This window comes from Odocoileus virginianus, chromosome 22 (genome assembly GCF_023699985.2).
Source record: "Odocoileus virginianus isolate 20LAN1187 ecotype Illinois chromosome 22, Ovbor_1.2, whole genome shotgun sequence".
In the NCBI taxonomy this organism is placed as follows: Eukaryota; Metazoa; Chordata; class Mammalia; order Artiodactyla; family Cervidae; genus Odocoileus; species Odocoileus virginianus.
Genome location: NC_069695.1, coordinates 3,529,960 through 3,551,452, shown reverse-complemented (window position 1 = coordinate 3,551,452; position 21,493 = coordinate 3,529,960). Strand labels below are relative to the sequence as shown.

The 21,493-nt window shown below is 45.2% G+C and overlaps 1 protein-coding gene and 1 non-coding gene across 4 annotated transcripts; both read right to left on the bottom strand.

Moving 5' to 3' along the window:
- Nucleotides 1-1,361: 1,361 nt before the first annotated feature.
- Nucleotides 1,362-17,158, bottom strand: NARS1 (asparaginyl-tRNA synthetase 1). 3 transcript variants are annotated; one of them, XM_070452470.1, is made up of 15 exons: nucleotides 16,974-17,158; nucleotides 15,794-15,873; nucleotides 13,593-13,658; nucleotides 13,400-13,492; nucleotides 13,230-13,319; nucleotides 12,264-12,342; nucleotides 11,344-11,414; nucleotides 9,906-9,992; nucleotides 8,473-8,694; nucleotides 8,160-8,359; nucleotides 7,602-7,737; nucleotides 5,882-5,995; nucleotides 3,706-3,837; nucleotides 3,236-3,367; nucleotides 1,362-2,511 (listed from the first exon to the last, which is right to left on the bottom strand). In XM_070452470.1, exons 1-15 carry the CDS (start codon nucleotides 17,014-17,016, stop codon nucleotides 2,380-2,382), a joined length of 1,677 nt encoding a protein of 558 aa, XP_070308571.1. In that variant the 5' UTR covers nucleotides 17,017-17,158; the 3' UTR covers nucleotides 1,362-2,379. The 3 variants fall into 3 exon arrangements, with proteins under 3 accessions (XP_070308571.1, XP_070308573.1, XP_070308572.1); XM_070452472.1 differs by having other exon boundaries at nucleotides 15,794-15,876; nucleotides 16,974-17,152; XM_070452471.1 differs by lacking the exon at nucleotides 15,794-15,873 and having other exon boundaries at nucleotides 16,974-17,157.
- Nucleotides 17,159-18,682: 1,524 nt separating this feature from the next.
- Nucleotides 18,683-18,786, bottom strand: LOC139030497 (U6 spliceosomal RNA). The gene has a single exon (XR_011482861.1). It is a non-coding gene; the product is annotated as a U6 spliceosomal RNA (small nuclear RNA).
- Between the last annotated feature and the right edge of the window lie 2,707 nt (nucleotides 18,787-21,493).

The following is a 21,493-nucleotide window of genomic DNA, read 5'->3' as shown; positions in this document are numbered from 1 at the left end:
CTAAGGAGGGGGGGCGGGGGGCAGGTTCAGTTCCTGGTTGGGGAACTAGATCCCACATGCCATAACTAAGACTCAGCACAGCCAAATAAATAAATAAAAATAAATATTAAAAAAAAAAATTCCTGGGTCCATCCCTCAAATTCAAATTCTACTGGTCTGGGATGAGGCCCGAGCACCATTATGGTTACAGTCCCAAGTGACCTCCATGTGTAGAAGGTTGCTTCTGATAGTTGTATTACTCTACACTTAACAAGAAATTTTGGGGACTTCCCTGGTGGTCCAGTGGCTAAGACTCCCTGCTCCCAACGCAGGGGGCTCAGGCTTGACCCCTGGTCAGGGAACTAGATCCCACACGCCACAACAAAGGTCGGCGATTCCACGGGTCACAACTAACACCTGGGACAGCCACATAAATAAACAGGAAATTTTTAGAAAATGCTAAAGGCAGCCAGATGGGAGGAGTCAGGTGGCCAGAAATGGCTGCAGGACATTGACAAAAACGGAGAGTTGTTAGTATGCGGTTGGCTGAAAAGTTTGTTCCGGTTTTTCCATGAGATGGTGCAGAAAAACCTGAATAAACTTTTTGGCAAACCCAATACTGAAGTTATTTGAATCGCTGTGATTAACCTCCCACCTGTCTCCAAAACTTTCAACAGGTCAGCTACACAAGTACCCAAGGTGCATGGCGTTGCTGGTGTGAGAATCGCACAACGGGAAGAGGTTATGGGCAGGCAAGATGAGTCCCACCAGAGCAGGAACTCAGAACCCGGGTGTCTGTGAGGTGGACACTTGGCGGGGACGTGCTAGGGTGTGACGCTCGGGTCACAGTGACAACCAGAGCGAAGGGAACGTAAGCCCACGTGCCTAAGGTCTGCTGCTTGGATTCCTGGTTTGATGTCACCTTGACTCCCTTATCTCCCCCTAGCCCCACTGCTTTCCCTCAGTATTTAAGATGCTTGACCAATTTATACAATTAAAATGTATGAGTCTAATCTCCTCACCTAAATTCTGATCAAGTGAATTGCCAAGTTGAATCCAATTAGAGCTCATTCACATTCTAACCAGTGTTTTTTATTTAAAGATAGAACCCAAATATACTACAAACGCCCCCATTTCCATCTGTCATTCACTTAACTGCAAAATAAGATACACTCTAATGTGTCCAGAAACACAAAAAGATTATAAAAGTGATGTAACTAGGACCCACATCTAATTTTAAAAACACCTTCCTTTTTCTTACCATGTATTTAGTAATACCTACTAAATTCAGTAATATCTAATTTCACATATACAAATCATGAAAAGTATTTTAAAAATATAGGAGCCACAAATTAATGTGAAACATTCAGTAAGTCGGCAAAGAGTTTTTATGTGTGTCCATTTATTGATTGCTGGGAATACAGCTTATTGAGAATACACTGACATGCATTTGAGGGGAGAAATTAACCAAACCTGAAAGGAAGCCGTTCAATAAGCCTGAGAGTTAATAAGGTAAGAGAGATTAGCTCTAAAGACAAAGCGTGGGGGGTGACTCCAACAACCACAGAGGGCTGTCCTTAAGATGCCAGCTACAAACACTTCGGGAACTTCTGTTCTGAACTACTCTGGAACTATCAGGATAGAGAGAAGATCACCCTGCCTCTTTAGTTTAAACTAATGCAAGAAAGAAAGCTGCTCACTGATGTGCCACAAAACAAAAAACTTGCTGTCACTTCGAACTGTTCAAGGTAATTCCATTTTTACAAATTCTTCCACACCAATTTGTATGCTTTAGAGTTATATGCAGCTATGAGATTTAGAAAAGATTCACAACTGATGCAAAAGACTGTAGTCATATTATTCCCATATCTGCTGATTTATGCTCTGTTCTAATACTAGCAGATTTTTACAGCATATTGTCAATTTTTCCCCAAGGTGTTGAACTCATTGATACAATAAAGTGATATAAATTAAAAGAATTCCAGTTACACTCAAAAGGACAGAGATTAAATTACTGGAATGTCTGATCATAATTTAAAATTATTTAATGATATATGTGGTACATACGACATAAAGATTACAACCTAAAGGTGGATAAAGCGCTGAGACATACTCCTAACTGCAGAGTTACATGCCAGAGTTTCTCCCAAACTTTTTAACAGGTATTTTTTTCTTAAAATGATAACATCGATGTTACTTGATATTCAAAATGTTCTGAACTGCTTTCTGTGGTAGCAGGAATAAAAAAGAGAAAACAGAAACGGACATACCCCAGTGAAATAAAAAAAAGGCGGGGGGAAGATTTTGGGTTTTTTTGTTTTTAAGAGGCAGTCTATTCCTTCCATGAATCGTGCTCTTTCCTTAAAGCTCTGGGGGTCAGGGGGCGGAGGGGGGATCCGGTCACGGCTTGCAGCGCTGGACAAACCGAGGGTACAAGCACACATCTCGGATGTGGTATCTGTCCAGAATCCAGGTCAAGAATCGTTCCAAGCCCAGGCCATAGCCACCATGTGGACACGTGCCATACTTTCTCTGTTAGAAAGAGAGACAGAGGAGTAAAGACTTACTTTACAATTTTGTCTAAAACAGTGAAAGTTTTCTGCTGTAAAATGAGTCAGCTTACGGTGGTTAAGGGATAACCCTTGGACTTCCCTGGGAATCCAGTGGTTAAGAATCTGCCTGCCAATGCTGGGGACACGGGTTTGATCCCCAGTCCGAGAAGATCCCATGTGCTCAGGAGCAGCTAAGCCCGCGCTCCATGACGAGATGCCATCGCAATGAGCAGCCTGTGCTCCACAACAAAGACCCAGCGCAGCCAAAAATAAACAAGGAATTCAACCCTTAAGCTACACTCCTTCATGGACCACATGGGAAAAAATATTTTGATATGAAAAATAAACCAGGGATTTAACACCCTAGAAAGAAGGGATTTCACACTTCAAATTAAGCTAATGTCTGTTTATCAGAAGAAAAGGAACGACTATATATTAGTAGGATCTAATGACACATTTTTAAAAACTCAATAGCAACGAGTGAGGCCAGCAGTTAACAGGTTTTCAAATTAAGTTAACATGTTAGTGGCCAAAGACAAAACCCGCAATACTCACATCCCACACCATTAAAACCGCGAGACTGAACACAGCTCATTCACACGCTAACATCCCGCCCGAATTCTCCCCTTCTGACCATTTCAATACACACAGAACTATCATGCTGAAAAAGCACTGAAGGGTTTATTTAATAAAACAGTTTTTACCTGGTCCGTGTACCAGTAATAGGGGGTAGGGTCAATCCCTTCTCTTTTGTAACCTGCCAGGATCTCTTCATTATCCCAGATACGCATGGAGCCACCCACGATCTCACCAACATTGGGCATCAACACGTCGACCTTTCAGAACGAGCAAATAAAACAGCCTTACTTGCTGTGGTTTGACTGAGACCAGGCCTTCAGTCACGGTGCTGCTCTAGAGTTTGAATGGAAATCACTAAAAGCGTCTGATGATCGTGCCAAACTCAAATATGACTCAAATGCTATAATTCAACAAGGCGGGTTAAACACAGTAAGAGGGCAGGAAACACTTCTTGAAATGTTGGAAGATTTATAAAAAAATATTTGCTGTGAGCTGCCTCTTATTCCAGTGGCCCCGCTCAGCCCCCACCCCCCACCCCCTCACCATCCCTCTATACCCTTCAAAAGTAAAACCACTATCTGAACCCTAGACTGACAGATTCGGTGAGGCGGGGGTCCTCGGGACAGCGCTGCATGTAGAAGGACTTGATCTCCACGGGAAAGCGACACAGCAGGATGGGCTCGTTGATGGTGTCTGTCATCAGCCTCTCTGGAGCTTCCGGGATGTCCTGAGGTTAGACAGGGGCTTCATGAACATCGACACCTCCAAAGGCGCCCTGGCAGAAGCAGCTCTCTGATCCAGCAGCAGTCCATCATCTTACTCACCCAACAGAGCCCAGAACACACGTCCACCCATAACCCGTGACCATGCGGATGTAAGGGACCATCTCTGTAAGCAGATCTGTCTCTTCCTACATTACACCTGGGCCACGTAGCACAAGGAATGAAAACACACAAAGACACACACGGTGGGGGTGGGGGTGGGGGGGTGATATACTGCTCCATTATCCCTTTCCAGTGGCCAGTTTTATCTGGGTCTGAAGCAAACGCAGTTCACCCAGTCCCATAAGGTGTAGGATAATCAGCAGATGCTTCACAACATCATTGATCTACACACACACACCATGTTATTAATAACACCAATCTTTAACCTCCCCTGTTATCTCCGCTCCTTTCCTGTTATAATAAATCTGCATGCCTTCAACGGTCCTAAGACACAGCTCTAAGACAAATAACCAGTGTCGAATTTATAAGTGTAACCACACCTGGAGCAGTTAGCCAAGAGAGGTTAGATGATGATGAATCAAGTTAATCTGTTTTCCGCTCACGTATCCTTCAGTAAACCACACATAAATTCAAGTTCAAACTGGAAAAAACTAGTCCCGGTAAAAACTGATTGGAGAGAATGGGGCAAGACTGACTGATTCAAGGTTAAGGACTGAGGGAGCTCCCCCATCGCCGGGCGCAGTGGTTTGCAAGCTCTCCCTGGAGCCCTTCGCCCTCTACAGTCCAGAGGGGAAAAGGGAGGGGCGCTCTCTAGGTACTAGAGTCATGAGTACAACTTAACTGCAGGAAAAGGGGCTCCCTGCACGTCCCAGGGTCTGAAGACATCTCCTCTATCCTAGCTGACACGGAGAGGAAACGCTGACAGGCTTGGAGGGCTGCCTGCTGGGCACTGAGTTCAGTACGTCCTCTGACTTTGCAAGTGGACGTCACCTCCAAGGCAGAGACAGGATAGACAGCGGGGTCGCTAGCCTCTTGCTCAGCAGCAAGGACAGAGGTAGGACTGAGGCCTGGGGGGCTCAAGTTCTTTCCACTCAACCCCGCTGCCTTGCGGTACTAGGTGGTGACAGCACTCAGGTTTTCAGCACAGAATCTGGTTTTACACAAGGTCAACTGAATTCATGAAGCAAAGTAATTTATATAAGCCTAGTACACTGTCCTCTCTCTGTGATTTCTTTCTAAAAATGAAACAAAAATCACACATTTCATTTGCAAAACAGATTTGCAAATACTAAGTAAGGAGTGGTTAAATGCACAAGGAAGAGGGTTTGGAACAGTGTTAATAACCTATTCCCACAGACAGTGCTGGGAAGGTGGTCCTGGGCAAGACAGACATGCTCAGTGTATCTGTGGCGCTGGGCCACCTTCCCCATCAAAGCCTTCTCTCCTGGTTTTACATTTTAACCAGTGGCTATTTTCTTCTCTGAACCTCCTCCATACGAAGGAGTTTTAATTCACTGTTTAGGGGGAAGAAAATATTCTTGCTTGGGAAATCCCATGGACAGAGGAGCCTGTGGGCTATGATCCATGAGGAAGCACAGAGTCAGACATGACTGAGTAACTAACACTTTCACTTTTCATCTTTTTGAAAGTCAGTTACTTTCTCCAGAAAACCAAAACAAACATACACACATGGCAACACTTTGCATGTGACGTCAAAGTTCAGAATGCTCTGAAGCGTCCTGCCAGTCTAGAGGATTACAACTAGAGCTAGTAAGAACGTGGACTTATGGAAGAGGAATGAGACAAAGGATGGGGTGTGAAGGCTACAAACTGACTCATGTGTACTGAAGACCAGAGAAAAGGCACTGCCCCAACGACCACTCTATACCTACCGAGCCATGGATCCTCACGCTAGCCCAGGAAGGAGGGTCTGTGGTTATCATTTATTTAACAAGCAGATGCCTCCTACATTACTGGTGACCAGAAGGAGCAATCCACTTAAGCATAAGGCTCCCTTTGACACAGTGACTAGAGAAGAATTCATACCTCTCCAAATTCATAGAAGGTTCCATCTTCTTTCTTTATGTTGTGTTCTTTCAGCCACACAATAGCATCTGAATAGTTCATCCGTTTGAAAGGCCGTTTAGGGGGCTTAAAATTCTAGAGTAGAAAGGAAAAACACGGTGTATATAAAGAAACATTCACACGAACATTTCAAGAGATGCTATTTACCATTATCATCAGATATGACTGGACGAACGGTAGGACTTGCTCCTTCACGCTGGCAGCAGAGGGGCAGAAGCATAAAGGGCGGGGTGCGTGTGGACGTGTTCACGTTTGTGTTTTGATGATAACCACTGATGTGTGCACATTACTTGGTACTATAGGAATGCACTATTAAGTAATTAATTCAATGGAAACATACCTCCTTGCTAATACTTTCAATAGTTTGGATCAGATGACGAATCCTCTTAGAAGCATTATACTTTGGGTACTCTGCTGATTTAGGTCTCATTTTTAACTGACCATTACGGGAATTTTAATCCTAACTCTGCCAGTATCTTTGTCTAAAGGCCTGTTGCCATTTTTGTCGCCAAGAAAGGCTGGATTACATTCTTTTCCCTTCCAGATTGAGCTGGTATAGTGCATTCCTGTTTATCAAAATACTCATAGCTTTGGGATTTTGAAACGGTAAATATTCATGATGTGTGAAACAGTGTGATACGTAACTGTATGATCTTAATTATATAAAAATGGATGCTTAGTTGTGAAAATACACACGTAAGAGCTAGAAGGACTCAGCAAATGGAAAACTGCTTGTGATTATGAATGACTTTGTTTTCTGCATCTTGTGTTTTTTAGGTTTCCTATTATGCACATGTTAACTTTTCAGAAATAAATACTACTTTTAAACCTTAAAAAAAGTTCTTTCAGACTTGAAAGCAATTCGGGGAGTTCTCCGACAGTCCAGTGGTTAGGGCTCTGCATCTCCACTGCCAAGGGCCCAGCTGGAACTAAGAGCCCACGAGCCGCGCAGCGCAGCCAGAGACCCCCAGCACTGGGCATCCCTGAGAGTGGGGAAGACACACCGACTCCTATGTGAGTTAAGATACTGTGAAATTATCGGCAATAACTAGTGTCCAGTTTTAGTCTTCAAAATATCAGTCTGGAAATGGGTGAATGGGACCAAAAAGTACAAACTTCCAGATATAAAAGAAGTTAAGTCCCAATAGGATGTAATGTATGACATGGTGACTATAATCAGTAATAGTACTATACATCTGAAAGCTGATAAGAAAGGATCTTGAAAGGTTGCATCACAAGAAAAAAGCTGTAACTACGTGTGGTGCGGGGGTCATTTTCTGTTTTAAATTTTATCTGTTTCTGGCTGCACTGGGTCTGCGTTGTTGGGGGCACAGGCTCTGGCACATGTGGGCTTCAGCAGTTGTGGTGTGCAGGCCCCATAGTCCCGAGGCATATGGAATCCTCCCAGACTGGAGATCAAACCCATGTCCCCTACACGGGCAGGTGGGCCCTCAACCACTGGGCCACCAGGCAAGTCCCATTTTCTAATATATATATATATATCTGAAAGCATTACGGTGTACACCTAAATGTAATATGTTATATATCAATTATAATTCAAAAAAAGTCCTTTATTTCAAAGCTCACCAAACTATTAAATCTATAAAAATCAAGAATGTGGACTTTGCTGCCTTCTAAAACAGAATCCTCATTTCATGTTCCCATACAACGGCAGACCTACCGGGTTGAGGTCATGCACTATGCTTCCTGCAGGTGATTTCAAGACTCTATCGACCACGTCACACACCAAGTCCTCCAATCGGCTCAGGAGCTCCTCAAAGGTCAGGAAAGGACACTCAGCTTCCACGTGAGTGTATCTGAGGAACATGACACTAGCTCAGAGCCACCCTTCTTTCCACTAAGTTTCTCTCAAGCAAGGATCTTAACGCTGGGAAACTGTCCAGAAAAGTAAAACTCCCACCCTGCTAATCAACTCCCAACTCTGCGAATTCATTTTAGCCCACCTGACTTCCTTCCCCCCTTCTTAATGATTTCTTGCTTATTCCCCAACACATAAAGGATCAAGAGACAGCAAATCAACACACCTTCGTGAGCTATGACCTAAGAGGCAGAACTTCTTGGACAGTTTCCGTGAACTCATTCAAGTGACCTTTATAAAACCTCTTAATACTTTAGAGGTTTTACACAGACTGTCATTTACCTCCATGAAGACTGCTTCTCTGAACAGGTTTTCTCAGAAAACAAAATTTAAAACAAAAGCAAAAAGACAACCACATACTCAGCCAGGTGCCTTCGTGTTCTGGACTGTTCCGCCCTGTATGACTGTGCAATACAGAAGACATCTCCCAGAGCAGGAATGCAGGTCTCCAGGTAGAGCTGAGAGGACTGGGTCAGATATGCCTCTTCCCCAAAATAGTCCAGCTTGAAGAGTGTGGAACCGCCTTCCACCTGTGTTTGCACTAATGTTGGAGGAGTGATCTGTTTGCAGACAAACAGGAAAGGGGTAAACAGAGGCCTTCCGTGAGCACCGGGGCTCAAGCTCAACCACGCCAAAAGGTGTTGTCTGCAGAGGGTGACCCACGCACACTCACTTCGTGGTACCCCCTGTCGAAGAAGTGGTCTCTGAAGCACTTGGTGACCACAGAGCGTGCCTTCAGGATCTTGGACATGTTCTCCCCCCGGATCATCATGTGTCTGTTGTTGAGCTGGACGTCAACGTCGGACTCCTCATTGATCAAGTTGTCAGCGCCTCCGGCGGGGGCCAACCCGATCAGTTCCCAGAAGTCACAGCTCAGCTCGTGGCCCCCCGGAGCCTACAGTTTTAAATGGGGTGGGGAGGAAGAGAGGAGGGAGAAGGAAACAGAGAATGTGCAGGGTGAGGGATTCTCACTTCTGCCAACAGTTTCAGTAAGCTCATATTTCTAAGAACTATCTTTATTAGCCTACCCTTCTAAACACAAAGACTCAGGAATTAAATTTCATATTGACAGATTTAACACTTCTTTCAGAGTAAATCACTCACACAAACACACTTTTTTAAAAACCAGAAAAGCACAAACTACAAAATAAACTATAATCTCACGACCTGGAGTAACCACTAACTACTGTCAACATTTTAGTATACCTTTCCAGCCTCTGACCAGTAATTCCAAAGTAACGTTAACACCCACATTGAAAAATTCCTTAAGTACCAAGGTTTTACTAAAAGAGGTTTCTCTCTGAAACATATAGATAGTAAAAATTCCAATCCTCCCTAATAATCCCATTGAAATCCTTGTATTTAGAAGCCACATCGTATGGAATATAGAGCCATCTTAGTGCCCAACACTGCCAGCAAGAAACACCATGACAGCCACTCCAATTTGCAATCACATTACTTACAAGGAAAATCCAGTGAACTTGAACCAGATATTCACTCTTAATATAGGTTCTTTACATGGACTCTGGGAGACTTTTTTATCAGTATTTCTAGTCTAGTCTCTCAGGAGGACCCCATGGGCTCCCTCTGCCGGTTAATATGTCATGTTTGTTTTCTTTCCCAAGGAACAAATAAAACCACAGTTGTTACTTGAACAATAATTACCAACAAGTAGCTCTTAACTGGTACTAGGTGACATGTGTGTTGGCTGGGGAACAAACAACTCTCTGTCAGAGTTATATTTAAATTTGTAAGAGCCTTTCAAATTCTATTTTAAAAGTTTCAAATTTAGATTACTCTTCTTTCCTGAAACACTTCCAGTAGATGAAATTTTTATTTTCACCTAGCTAAAAAATTATTCACATATAAACAGCAAGTTATTCTCGCCCTTGAAGATTATTCAGTAATTCTTTAGGCTGGAAATCACTGAGATTGCTACCTTATACAAGCTGCACAGCACATGTATTTCACTGGAAAAGGAAAAGGCACTCTACAGTTAGCAAGTGCATCACATCTTTATATTTATAATGCTAAATTCCAAAAAAAAACAAAGACACTGGAAAGCAACAAGCATACACTCTTCTCTGAGAAACTCAACACACTCACCTGCTTGCCCTTTGGGGTAAGATTCAGCATTCCATACACTGCGACACTGCTCTCAGTGGACAAGACAACACCGCTGTAACACTGACACTACAAAAAGATCAAGTTCAAATTTAGCTGCTCACATTTACAGTAACACATTCTACCAAACAGAAAGCAAAGGGGATCATTTATAAACAAGTAATCTAGTCCAAAACTAGCAAAATAAAAGACGCCATTCAATCAAATGTTTATATAGATACACACATATATGTGCATACATCCTTTACACACACACACACATATGCATAAATAACACTAGTCCATATCTCTTTAAAAAAGTGAAGGAGAACTTTATAAGGGAGGGATCAGGCCATCAACACCTGAGTCCATTAATTATAGGGATGACTGGAATTATGTGATTCATGATGTGATGTAATTGAAAGAAGACAGCTATGTCCATGAAGTAGTTATATCAAGAAAACCTCAATCTGATCAGACCTAACCTCCAGCTTGAAAGAAACACAAAGGATAGAGGAACATTTACACCTTATGATGCAATCGACCAAATCCAGAATGTGGCAAGTCCCACAGGACAAATAACCCAATTTTTTCCAATAAATGGCATGGGGGAATGTGATAGAAGAGAATGAAAGGGGAGAACTGCTATAGATTGAGAGAGATTTCAGAGACATTATCAACTGTAGGCAACATGCATCTCTTGTTCAGATCCTCATTCAAACTAACCAACTGTAAAAAGACATTATGCATCAACTGGGAGAATCTGACTGGATATTTTTTGGGGGAGGGGGTGTGATAATGATAACGTGGTTATATGAAAAATATTTCTTCCTGGGGAAGCATATGCAAGTATGTTTACATGAAATATGATGTCTGGGAGATAAAAGGGGGGAGGAGTAAACCAGAATTGGGAATATATTAGTTATTAGCTGCTAAAGACTTAATGTGTATCCCTCCCAAAACCCTATGATTAAACCCTTTCCTGTTGTTAGCTGGGGCCTTTGAGAGGTAGTGAGGATTACATCAGGGCATGAGGGTGCAGCCCTCATGAATGGGACTAATGCTTTCCCTTCTCTGCAAGGATGAGGATATAACAGGAAGTGGGCAGTCTGCAACCTGGAAGAGGGCTCTCTCCAGAACCTGACCATGCTGGCACCCTGATCTGGACTTCCAACCACTAGAACTGTGAGACATAAACTTCCGTTGTTCCCATGCCCCCCAGTTCATGGCACTCGGTCACAGCCTAACTGAGACATTACTGAGGCTGAGAGAGGAGCCTGGGAGGTTTCCTCCTGCTGTTCCATTTTTGAGATGTTTGACATTTCCCACAACAACAGTTTAAAATAAGTATCCAGATGCCCAAATTCCCTAAACTAACAATAAAGGAACCTACTGAAAAAAATCAAATATTCAGCCACTGTAAATATGAGAAAATGTTTACCAAATCGTCTGACAAGACACACTGGAGAAAACCCGTACCGTCCCGCAACACTAGAAACATTAAATTCTTTCCTAAAAACGAGAAAGAGGAAGTTCAGCCGGACTGTTCTTGAGGCACCTGGAAGCACTTTCTCATAATTGAATCTTATATGAAGGAACTGCCAAGTCTAAATGTGGAAAATGCAAACCTCCTACGGGGCCTCGTTCCTTTGAAGCAGTGTCACTACTCAGTATCTGCAAGGTATTTTACCTTCTTTACTGATTCTCAAACCCCACGCGAGCCTCCTGACCCACAGCATCACGGGAAAGCAAGACATAAACCTGTGAGTCAGGGGCTGAGCCTCCTTCACGCCCGCGTCCCTGCGACGCCCAGCACAGTGCGTTCCATGGAGGGCGATACACACTGTCACGCACAGGCACGCGGGGCTTTCTACGCCCCGTTTCTTTTTTTATGAAGCATTTGAGAACCACTTACAATAAAAAACATGCAAAAAAATAATAATAAAAAGAGAAAGCAAACCATCAGGACCAAGTACAAATGTGCTAGTCATAAAAATCAACATCACTGACACCAGTCAAGTTTCAGATTTGGCTCTGCTCTCTCTGTAATGTACCCCCTGCTTTTCATTCCATAATTCAATTCAGTTCAACAAATATTTCCCGGATACCTCCTGATCATTGTTTCCAGGATCAAAGGATACAGCTGATTGTATCCATTACAGTTAAGCAACATTTAAATAATTTTTAAACTTTCAATAGCTGTATTAAAAGAATGAACCTAGGATATAAATCACTGTTTCCTTTAAAGAGCTAGCATTCCCAAACAAAAATACCCTCCAATAAATGCTTTTCCTCATGTTCTTCATTTAAGACTAGAGATATTGAAAATTAAAGAGAGAAAAGTACAACAATGCCAGTTACCTTGCCGACGCAGCCTGTGGACCCAGCCAAATACCTTTACCCTTTGGCCTCTATATCCTTCTAGTTCCCGAATCTTCACCTGTCAAGTTAAAGTAAATAATGTTTGACCCAGCATGTCATTCATTACATACCAACTTTGTCATGAATATCGGATGGATGGCAGTAAAGTGTCTAAAAAAAAACCACAAATGATGTAAAACTGCAGATACCCACTTGACTGCATGTTACGGTCAAAAAAATCTCACCATGCCAGAGGAGTTTAAAAAAAAAAAATCCAAGTCTTCTTTGTCTTAGTGCAAAACTGACCGAGAAAAACACCCAGAACTTCAGATATTGCTCAAGTCAGTGAATCAATGAAATTCACGGCAGCAACAACCCTAGCCCACACAGAGCCCTTTCCCTGACCTCACGGACCCTCCTGGTACCCTGGGAGGTGGAAGTGAGCCAAGGAAGCCAGCCAAGGTTGGCTTTTCATCTGGGGGATGGAGGAGAGAGGGGAGGGGAGGAAGAGGCTTGCGGGTGTGGCCAAGCACACAGCTCCCTCACTAAGGAAGCAAGAAAAACACGACAGCTCAGCAGCAATAATAACTATTCTCTTCTAGAAAGAACAAAGATATAATCCAATTAAAAAAAAAACAAACACAAAAACCCTTTTCTCTTAAGAGGTCATGAGAATCATGGATTTCAACCTCCTCCTTTTACCGTGAGTAAACCGCCCCAGGGAGGGTAACCACAGCCCACCGGGCCTGGATGCCACAGTTGGCAGCTTTCAGTGGGAAGAGAATGTGTTCAACATGTCGATTACTCAATTTTATTAAAAAGTGAGCCCCATTCTCCAGCACAACCGCTCTCTCTCCCTTCTGAAAGAAAAGACAAACACTGCAAAGGCCAGAGCAGGCAGACGCTCCTGAGACACAGGGGTGCCTGTGGGTCCACCATACATGAAACAACATGCATCACACTCACACATTTCGGCTCTGGAAGACTTGGGTCATTTTTAATGGTGATCTTCTTTGCTTCTTCCAGGTTCTTCTCTCTTCGCAAACTGTCTTCTGCCTAGTTTGAGTAAGCGGGCAATCAGTCAGCACGGCATCTGGGTCCTAAACCGAAAGGCGCTCACAGCACTCACTGCTCACCTCCTTCTTCTCCCGGGACTCACTCTTCATCTGCTCCCGGTGCCACAGCTTCCTGATGTTCTTCATCTGGGACTTAGAGATAACATCCCACCTCTGGAGGGGCAAGCAGGCAGGCAGGGCTTTCAAGACCACTGTATTCTAGTGACAATTTCCTCACAAAATCAGATTCTGTAACGTTTCGGGTTCACCTTACCTCATTTTCTTTTTGTGAATCCACGTAAATGGTAGGAAAGGGTTCTCTTCCAACTGTCATCAAAGCCTTGGGGAAGGGAGAAAAAGGACATTCCTTTAACATCATGCAATGTTTAAAATTAAGGTAACTCCTGACTCACGAAGTAACTTCAATCACCTAGAACATTATCAAGAGCCCAGAAGAAAACATAAAGACCCCACCAGCCAAAGGTCAATGCTGATAGAAGGCACGGCTGAACGTACTAAGATGACTGTGCTTAAAGTAGACCATCCATATAGTTTCCCGTACTAGTGAACAAGAAGCAGCAGATTTTAAGAGGCCACAGGGACCAGCAGGAAGCATGCTGACAACAACAGAAGGCACAGCCGATAGCGAAGGCCAACTGCAGGGCGCCTCCGGGTGGCTAACCCTCACCAAGGATCCGGGCAAGTCATTTCAGAAACTCTCAACACAGTGGTCAGTTACACAGAAGGCTGTCTCGTTTAACTGGAAAAATTCCTGTGTGTAGAATATATACCCCCTTTTCACCAATACTGGAACATATCTGATGTCACCGTATCATTTGATATCTTACAGTTTACATTCTTTTCTAAAAACATAGATGGTTGGAAGTATATAAAAAAATAAGTATTTTATTAATTGCTTCAAATATTCCTTCAAATCTGCTCCTAAGTTATCATCAATCAAGAAACATAATGAGTTGTTGTCTCTAGTGTAACATCTGAAGCTTGTGAAAACCGAACTTTTCTAAAGATTTCCAAACCTGAAAAATACTTTTCATCTTGATTACACACCAGTCTCAACTCAATTACTGCTAGAGAGGAGGAGGGAACCTGGATCTTTTGGAAACATCCAACAGAGTTCAGCTTCTCCTTTTAACAATCAGACTTTGTGAGAAGTTTGTAAATCACTAAGAATTGATTTACTACCTGACAGTCTGTACTGACTCCTTCTTTGCTATTACACATTGAAAGAACCCAAGTGTAATTCTCCAAATCAGATTGGCACACTTTTTGCTAACAGCATACATTCATCTAAACACTACTGTCAGTTTTGGGGAATCACCCCAACAATCTGAAATGAGAGTCTTTCCGCTAAGGTTTAAAAAGTAAGATCCGTGTTTGACACACCAAAACATAATCAGAGTATGAGCTAAAAGAGGAGCCAGTGGTCCCAGGACAGGAACACTTGCTAATGACCTAAACAAATCCTGCAACACAGCTCCCAAGAAGGGGGACTGCCCAGCCCCGGACACACAGCAAAGTCAGGGCAGTGCTCTTCCTGGGGCCGCCCGGGGACAGGGAGCCATCCAGCTTCCTTCTGTGGCAGCTGTAGCCATTCCAGTCAACAGGCAAGGCCACAGATACCTTCAGAGGGAAGGCTTCCCGGCCCTACACGGTAACCTGATACAATCAGATACCCGCGTCCTGAGTCCAAGCTCTTGAAGATTCATCTGAACTGTATTTGGCCTTTCATGTAAGCTGGCTTAGAGAGAACATGCTAAACTTACTAATGGATTCTACTACCCTGGGAAATAATAATTTACTGTTAAATTAGCATCCTGGCTTTAGGCTCCAGACTCATGAAATCCTGAGAGTCTGTTCTGAGGAATGGGTCCCTTTCTTGGTACTGATATAAATCAGGTTTCTGAATCTCAAGGTTCAAGATCACACCTGGATTCAAGGGGTAAATTCACCAAGAGAACTCTGAGGAGTCAGTTTGGAAGAAATGTTTGGAATAAACTCAGAATGACTATGGGAAGATAATTTTTATTTCTACAAGAACTAAAAAACTGACCATTTGACTCACTGGAGAGAAAAATTCCACGATGCAATGCTGATGGTAAGGAAAAAAGAAGACACCTATTTAAAATGTTCAAGTGGAATTCCCAGTGGTTAGGGACTACAAATCCAGTGCTTTCACTGCCAAGGGCCTGGGTTCAATCACTGGCCGGAGAACTAAAGATCCCACAAGCCTCAAGGCGCGTGTTCCCCTCCCCACCAAAAGAAAGTTCAATAACTTTAGGTATACAGCATCTAATATCCTTAAAGCTACATACCTGTATACAACCCTTACTTGCCCTTTTCTGAAAGTTCTCTTCAAATTTGTGCTTGAGATAAAACTCCTGACAAGTCATATAATAACTGGCAGGAATCATTAATAACCACAAAGTCGTTTTCCTAATGAGGAAGAGGCACTACCTTAAGGCCTGTTTTAAAAGGTTTCTCCTTGGTTCCATCACCAGTAGCATCATTTCCCTCTCGGTCGGAGACATACAGCTCTGCTGTTTTACAAAAAGAGAGTAAGTTACTCGTTTGGTCAGTAATTACCAGTCACCTCATACTGCAGCTACTTTATCCATTCTTTATCTTTGTAAACAGAACATGCATCTGATCAGCGAAAATTATAAAATTCCAGGGACTTCCCTGCTGGCCCAGTGGTTACGGCTGCACGCTGCCAATGCAGGAGGCGTGGGTTCCATCCCGGGATCCCTGAGACCCCACATGCCATGCAGCGCAGCCAAAAGATTCTTAAACTTTAATTTAAAAAATGTATCAAAGTCCAAAAGAAACTGTATCAGTTTATTTTCCCACTCCCCTATCCAAGGACATCCATCCCGTAAGAAGAGACTGATCAAATTTAGCTTTTCAAAATGAACTTTGATCATTTTCCTTTGTGATACTGCTTCTATTACTATCCACTTGAATCCCAACAACAAAGCAAGGGCTTTGTAGTTAGCCAGACTGGCCACCTGGGATGTTGCACTTTAACAGCCAGGGACCCTGGAAAATTCACTTAACCTTTCTGGGTTTGTTTCTGAGCCTGTAAAATGAGGGAAACGATACGCATATCTTGAAGTACTGAGGATGAAATATATAAATCGAGATATCCTGGTGCCAGAGCACAGAAAATCAAAATAAACATCAGTTTCCTCTGGCCTTTAAAGGAAACCAAAAGCTCCGAAGGTAAACGAATTGCACAAGAGCCTCACAACTGTGAGCGGGCACAGACATCATTTCGGATCTCCTACATCTTCTCCTTTTCCTATTGCATCAGATGGCCTCCCAGGCCCTCTCCACATAAACGAGGGTGAGCGAGAGGGGCATTCTCGAACACCCTCTCCTGACGGTCACTCGGAAGACGCAGACACTCGGGGGCGGCCCTGAGGTCTGGCCGGGCCTCTTTCAGCGGAATCACTGGCTTTCCCTCAGCGGGGCCGCGCGGGAAGCCTACGGCGCCCGGGAGAAGCCCGGCCCGGCCCGCCCTCCCTGCCTGCCTCCATCCGCGCGCGCGGCGCTGAGAGCTGTACTAAACCGGAACGCGGGGGCTGCCCGCGGCAGGGGCGCCACTCACACCCCCCGGGCCCCCGGCCTCACTTACCGAGTACCATCCCTGCGGGCGCCCTGGCCACCTTCAAGGACATCGCCGGCAACACGCAGCCGCCTGGTCTCCCCTCGGCGTGCGCCGGCGGCCTCCTCAACTCAGAGGTTGCATCATCGAACGTCGCGCAGAAGCCGTCGCCGTAAGTCACCCCAGCGTCGCGGCTCCATTGGTTACGGGAGGTTACGGAGCTAGGGCGAGCGGCGCCGCAGCCGCCATCTTCGGTTCAGGCAGAGGCAACTTCCGGTTCCGGCGCCGCCTCCGGGCTACCCCTTCCCTTCCGGCTGCGCTGGGGACTCGAGGAGGCACTGTACCGGCCGGGGTCTCCTTGGCCACGAGACACCCCGGGCACCGCTGTAGTCCCAGTCCCTCCGGCCTCCATCTACCCAACTGCCCTGCTGGGTCTCCCAGTTCCGCCCCACCCCTACCCCTGCTGTGGGCGCGGTCAGGCCCTCCCGGAAACTAGGCCCAGGGGTTCGTCCCAGATCCTCAGATCCTGGGATGCTTGTGGAATTTATGTCGTCATCAAATTAATGACGATTCATGTCGTCACCAGCCGCGAGCTGGGGCGGTGGTGGGGGTGAGGGGCAGAGCTAGGGGTAGTCCTGTCTCCCATACATTGCCTACCTCCTTGAATATAAAGACGCTTTAACTTTCTGACTTCAATGAATTTAGGAATGTAATTCTGTGTCACTTGGATTAGTGTGTATTTTTTTTAAATTATCTTAAATTGGAGGATAATTGCTTTACAACGTTGTGTTGGTTTCGGCCTTACATCAGTCTGAATCAGTCGTGAGTATACATATCTCCTCCCTCTATAGGGTGTATTTCCATTTTTAACTTACAAAGATCAGTATTAGGAAGGTCATAATAACTCTGTGTAAAGAAATGAGACTTCAGATCTGGAGTTCTGATTCTGCCATTTGCTGTGACTAGAGCTGAATGCGCTAACCTGAGCTTCAATTTCCCTGTGTGTGAAGGATGGTTAAGTTCAGGGCCCAGCAGTCACAGATAGTAAATAAAGGGTGGCTAAGGTCATCATTCTCAAGTTACTGGAATACCAGAGTTTGTCTCTGAGTGAAAGGAAAACATACTTTGGTTATGAAAATAAGTCCACTGGTAGGCTCAGAGTCTGTCAAACATGTAAACCAGATAGATACTTTTATTTAAGAATATTTCACCCAGTTCCATGGACTTTGCCCTTTCCCGCTTCGTTGAATGCTTTTTTTGCCCGTGCATCAGTTACCTACAGCTGAAAGGCAAATGTATTATCTTGGGTAGCTTCTGAGCACTGGGGAGTTGATGGGGGGCAGGTGGTATTCTGACACAAGGCCTCTTCTGATTCAAGATGCGGGGCAGGGGCTGCAGTTACCTGGTGGCTTGAGTAGGTGAGGATCTGGCTCTTGGCAGGAGGTCTCATGTCACGTGGGCTCCCAATGACAGGACAGCTGACTCCCCAGAAGTAAGTGGGGGAGGGGGAGAGGCAGCGAGACTGTATTGGTTACCGATACTCTATACTGTATAATAAATGACCTCCGAACTGCACCAACAGTGGTGTTCTCGCACTGCCTGTGGACCAGGAGTCTGGCAAGGCCTAGCCTGGGTTTCAGGCACTGGGCCTCTAAAAAGGCTGCCATCACGGTGCCACCTGGAGCTCATTTAAGATAGTGTTTTAGCAGTTTGTGATGAAAGCTGTTGTGAGAGAACACAAAAGCACAGAACCCTTTGCAGATTTGTGTGCCATCTTCGTACGGGGGCCATGGTAATCTCTGTACCATTCCAGTTTTAGGAGACGTGCTGCCGAAGTGAGCAGAGGCTAAGATTCTTAGGTCTCACCTGGGTGATGCTCTTCCCACACACCCCTGTGGGTGTCAGGAGGACTCAGATCCTCAGGCTGTTGGACTCAGGGCCTCAAGTTCTTCGCTGGCTCTTGGCTGGAGGTCTCTCTCAGCTCCTTGCCACGAGGGCTTTTCCAGTGGGCAGTGTCCTTCATCAGAGCAAGTGAGCAAGAAGGCAAGAGAGTGTGCAAGCAAGATGGAAGCCGCGGTCCTTGGTTTCCCATCCCTTTTGCCGTTTTCTGTTCCTTAGATTCGAGTCACTTGGTCCAGCCTATGCTCCAGGAAAGGGCTGTACACCAGGGCATGAATCCCAGGAGGTGGCAGGGGTCCCAGTGCCATCTTAGGAAGCTACATGCCACAGCAACTAAAACCCAAACTACTGCCTTTTCATAACCCACCCAACGAATGACATTTCATCATTTCTGCTGTATTTTAACTGGTTGCACAGACCAGCACTACTACAATACAGGAGAGGACTACACAGGGGGTGAATTCCAGGGGGCGGAGGTCAGTGGGGGCCATCTTAGAGGCCGCTACCACAGCCCAACCAGTGAATTTCTCCTCTTCATCCTGCATGGAGACCCCAGAGGCTGGCTCATGTAGATGCAGCAATGGGCTCTCTGTGTCTTGGGCGGATGCAGCCAGTGGGGGAGCACCGGCAGGGATGGGGTGAGCTCGGGTACTTCTTGCTCCAGCTCCCTCATGGCAGGCTGGCTGCACCTTCACTCAAAGGCCACAGTCATCTGAACTGTCCTTCATGAGTTGAGCGTCATCTGATTCATAAAATTGGATGCACACAGAGACATCCCACTGTAAAAAGGAAAGCAAGTGTGTCTACAGGAATGGGCCTGAAGATTCCCAGAGCACCTGCTTTGATGGCACTGTTGCCTTGTCCCCGAGCCACACCCACAGACTCAGGAGACTTCCCCACATCCAGTCTCTGACGCCTGTGTAGTAGGCTAGCACAAGCCAGTGTGTGGCTCTGAAAAAGCAGGGGGGTGTCCCGGGCCATCTGATGGTTAAGACTGTGCTTCCAACGCAAGGGGCACAAATTTGATTCCTGGTCAGGGACATGCCACATGCTGTGCAGTGTAGCCAATAAATAGATAAACTAAAAATAAAAAATAAAGATATAGTTTTAAAAAAGACAGTTTCAAAGGGGAATCGGCTTAGATGCTAGAACTCTCAGTGGATGACTGGCTTACCACTTAGGTGAGTAGAGGTGGCACGAGGGACTGATGGACACGGGCTAAAGGGTTGACCAGTTAATCAGGGGCTTAGAAGGAACAAGATTAGAGGTGTTAGGTATGGTGGTCTGGTGGGGAAGTATGTGGATGAATTTTTCTGAATGGGCACATGTGAAGATATCTTGCTCCATGTAAACACCCCTTAGAAGGCATTCGGTAGAGAGGAGGTCTTTGTAAACTGTGGATGTTGGCCTTCCCTCCCCACCTTCCAAGTCCCCCAGTGCTTGTTCAAAGAAACCATACACAAAGTGGCTACAGTAACAGGCTGGAGGCTATGAGTGAGTTCAGCTACATAGACTGTCTTTCATTAAGGCTGAACTGGCTAGCTGATTACCACTATGGAGGACCCAGCTGACAACAACAGAAACTGACTTTGAAGACTTTGAAGTTCAGTTCAGTCACTCAGTCGTGTATGACTCTGCGACCCTATGGACTGCAGCATGCCAGGTTTCCCTGTCCATCACCAACTCCTGGAGCCTACTCAAACTCATGTACATCAAGCCGGTGATGCCATCCAACCATCTCATCCTCTGTTGGTCCCTTCTCCTCCCACCTTCAGTCTTTCCCAGCATCAGGGTCTTTTCAAATGAGTCAGTTCTTCGCATCAGGTGGCCAAATTATTGGAGCTTCAGCTTTAGCATCAGTCCTTCCAATGAATATTCAGGCTTGATCATCTTTAGGATGGACTGGTTGGATCTCCTTGCAGTCCAAGGGACTCTGAAGAGTCTTCTCCAACACCACAGTTCAAAAGCATCATTTGAGGACTTGATGGGACACTAATCTTTGAAGTGACCCTGTGTCCAGCTGGTGGCTGGTGAATTGCATTTAACCCCCAGGTGGGTGAAGTTGCTCAGTCGTGTCCGACTCTCTGTGACCACATGGACTGTAGCCTACCAGGCTCCTCCTGGAAATTTTCCATAGAATTCCATGGAATTTTCCAGGCCAGAATACTGGAGTGGGTTGCCATTTCCATCTCCAGAGGATCTTCCTGACCCAGGGATCAAACCCAGGTCTCCGCATTGCAGGCAGACACTTTACCATCTGAGCCACCAGGGAAGCCCTTTAACCCCCGAAGGAGGCAGCAACATGCCCATCAACTATAGCGTCACCGTCCAGAGAGGATGTACCCTCCCTGTCTACAGCGCCAGCATCTGTGGACTTAGGGAATGCCCTGGCCATCTCCACAGTACATAGCACCTTCTCTAACCAGGGAACACACTCAACGAAGAGTGAGAAGGGGCTCATACCTTCTGGGGGCACTTAGCACAGAGCCTTACACTCCGTAAGCACTTGATAACTAGCTGTTGGACAGACTGGTTTAGTCCAGTCCAGACTGGTTTAGTCCAGTTTCTCCGGAAGCAGAACTTCCCTTTACAGCATCGCTGAAAGGAGTCACAAGAACAAACTAAAGTTTGTCGGTGCTCACGAGGGAATG

Excerpts from the sequence above, each read along its gene's own strand:
- NARS1 (XM_070452472.1), bottom strand. The coding sequence starts at position 17,016 with ATGTCCTTGAAGGTGGCCAGGGCGCCCGCAGGGATGGTACTCG. Across the intron at positions 11,415-12,263 it reads CCACAGGCTGCGTCGGCAAG|GAAAGAATTTAATGTTTCTA; the intron begins GTAACTGGCATT and ends TCTCGTTTTTAG. Across the intron at positions 8,695-9,905 it reads TTACCCCAAAGGGCAAGCAG|GCTCCGGGGGGCCACGAGCT; the intron begins GTGAGTGTGTTG and ends TTAAAACTGTAG.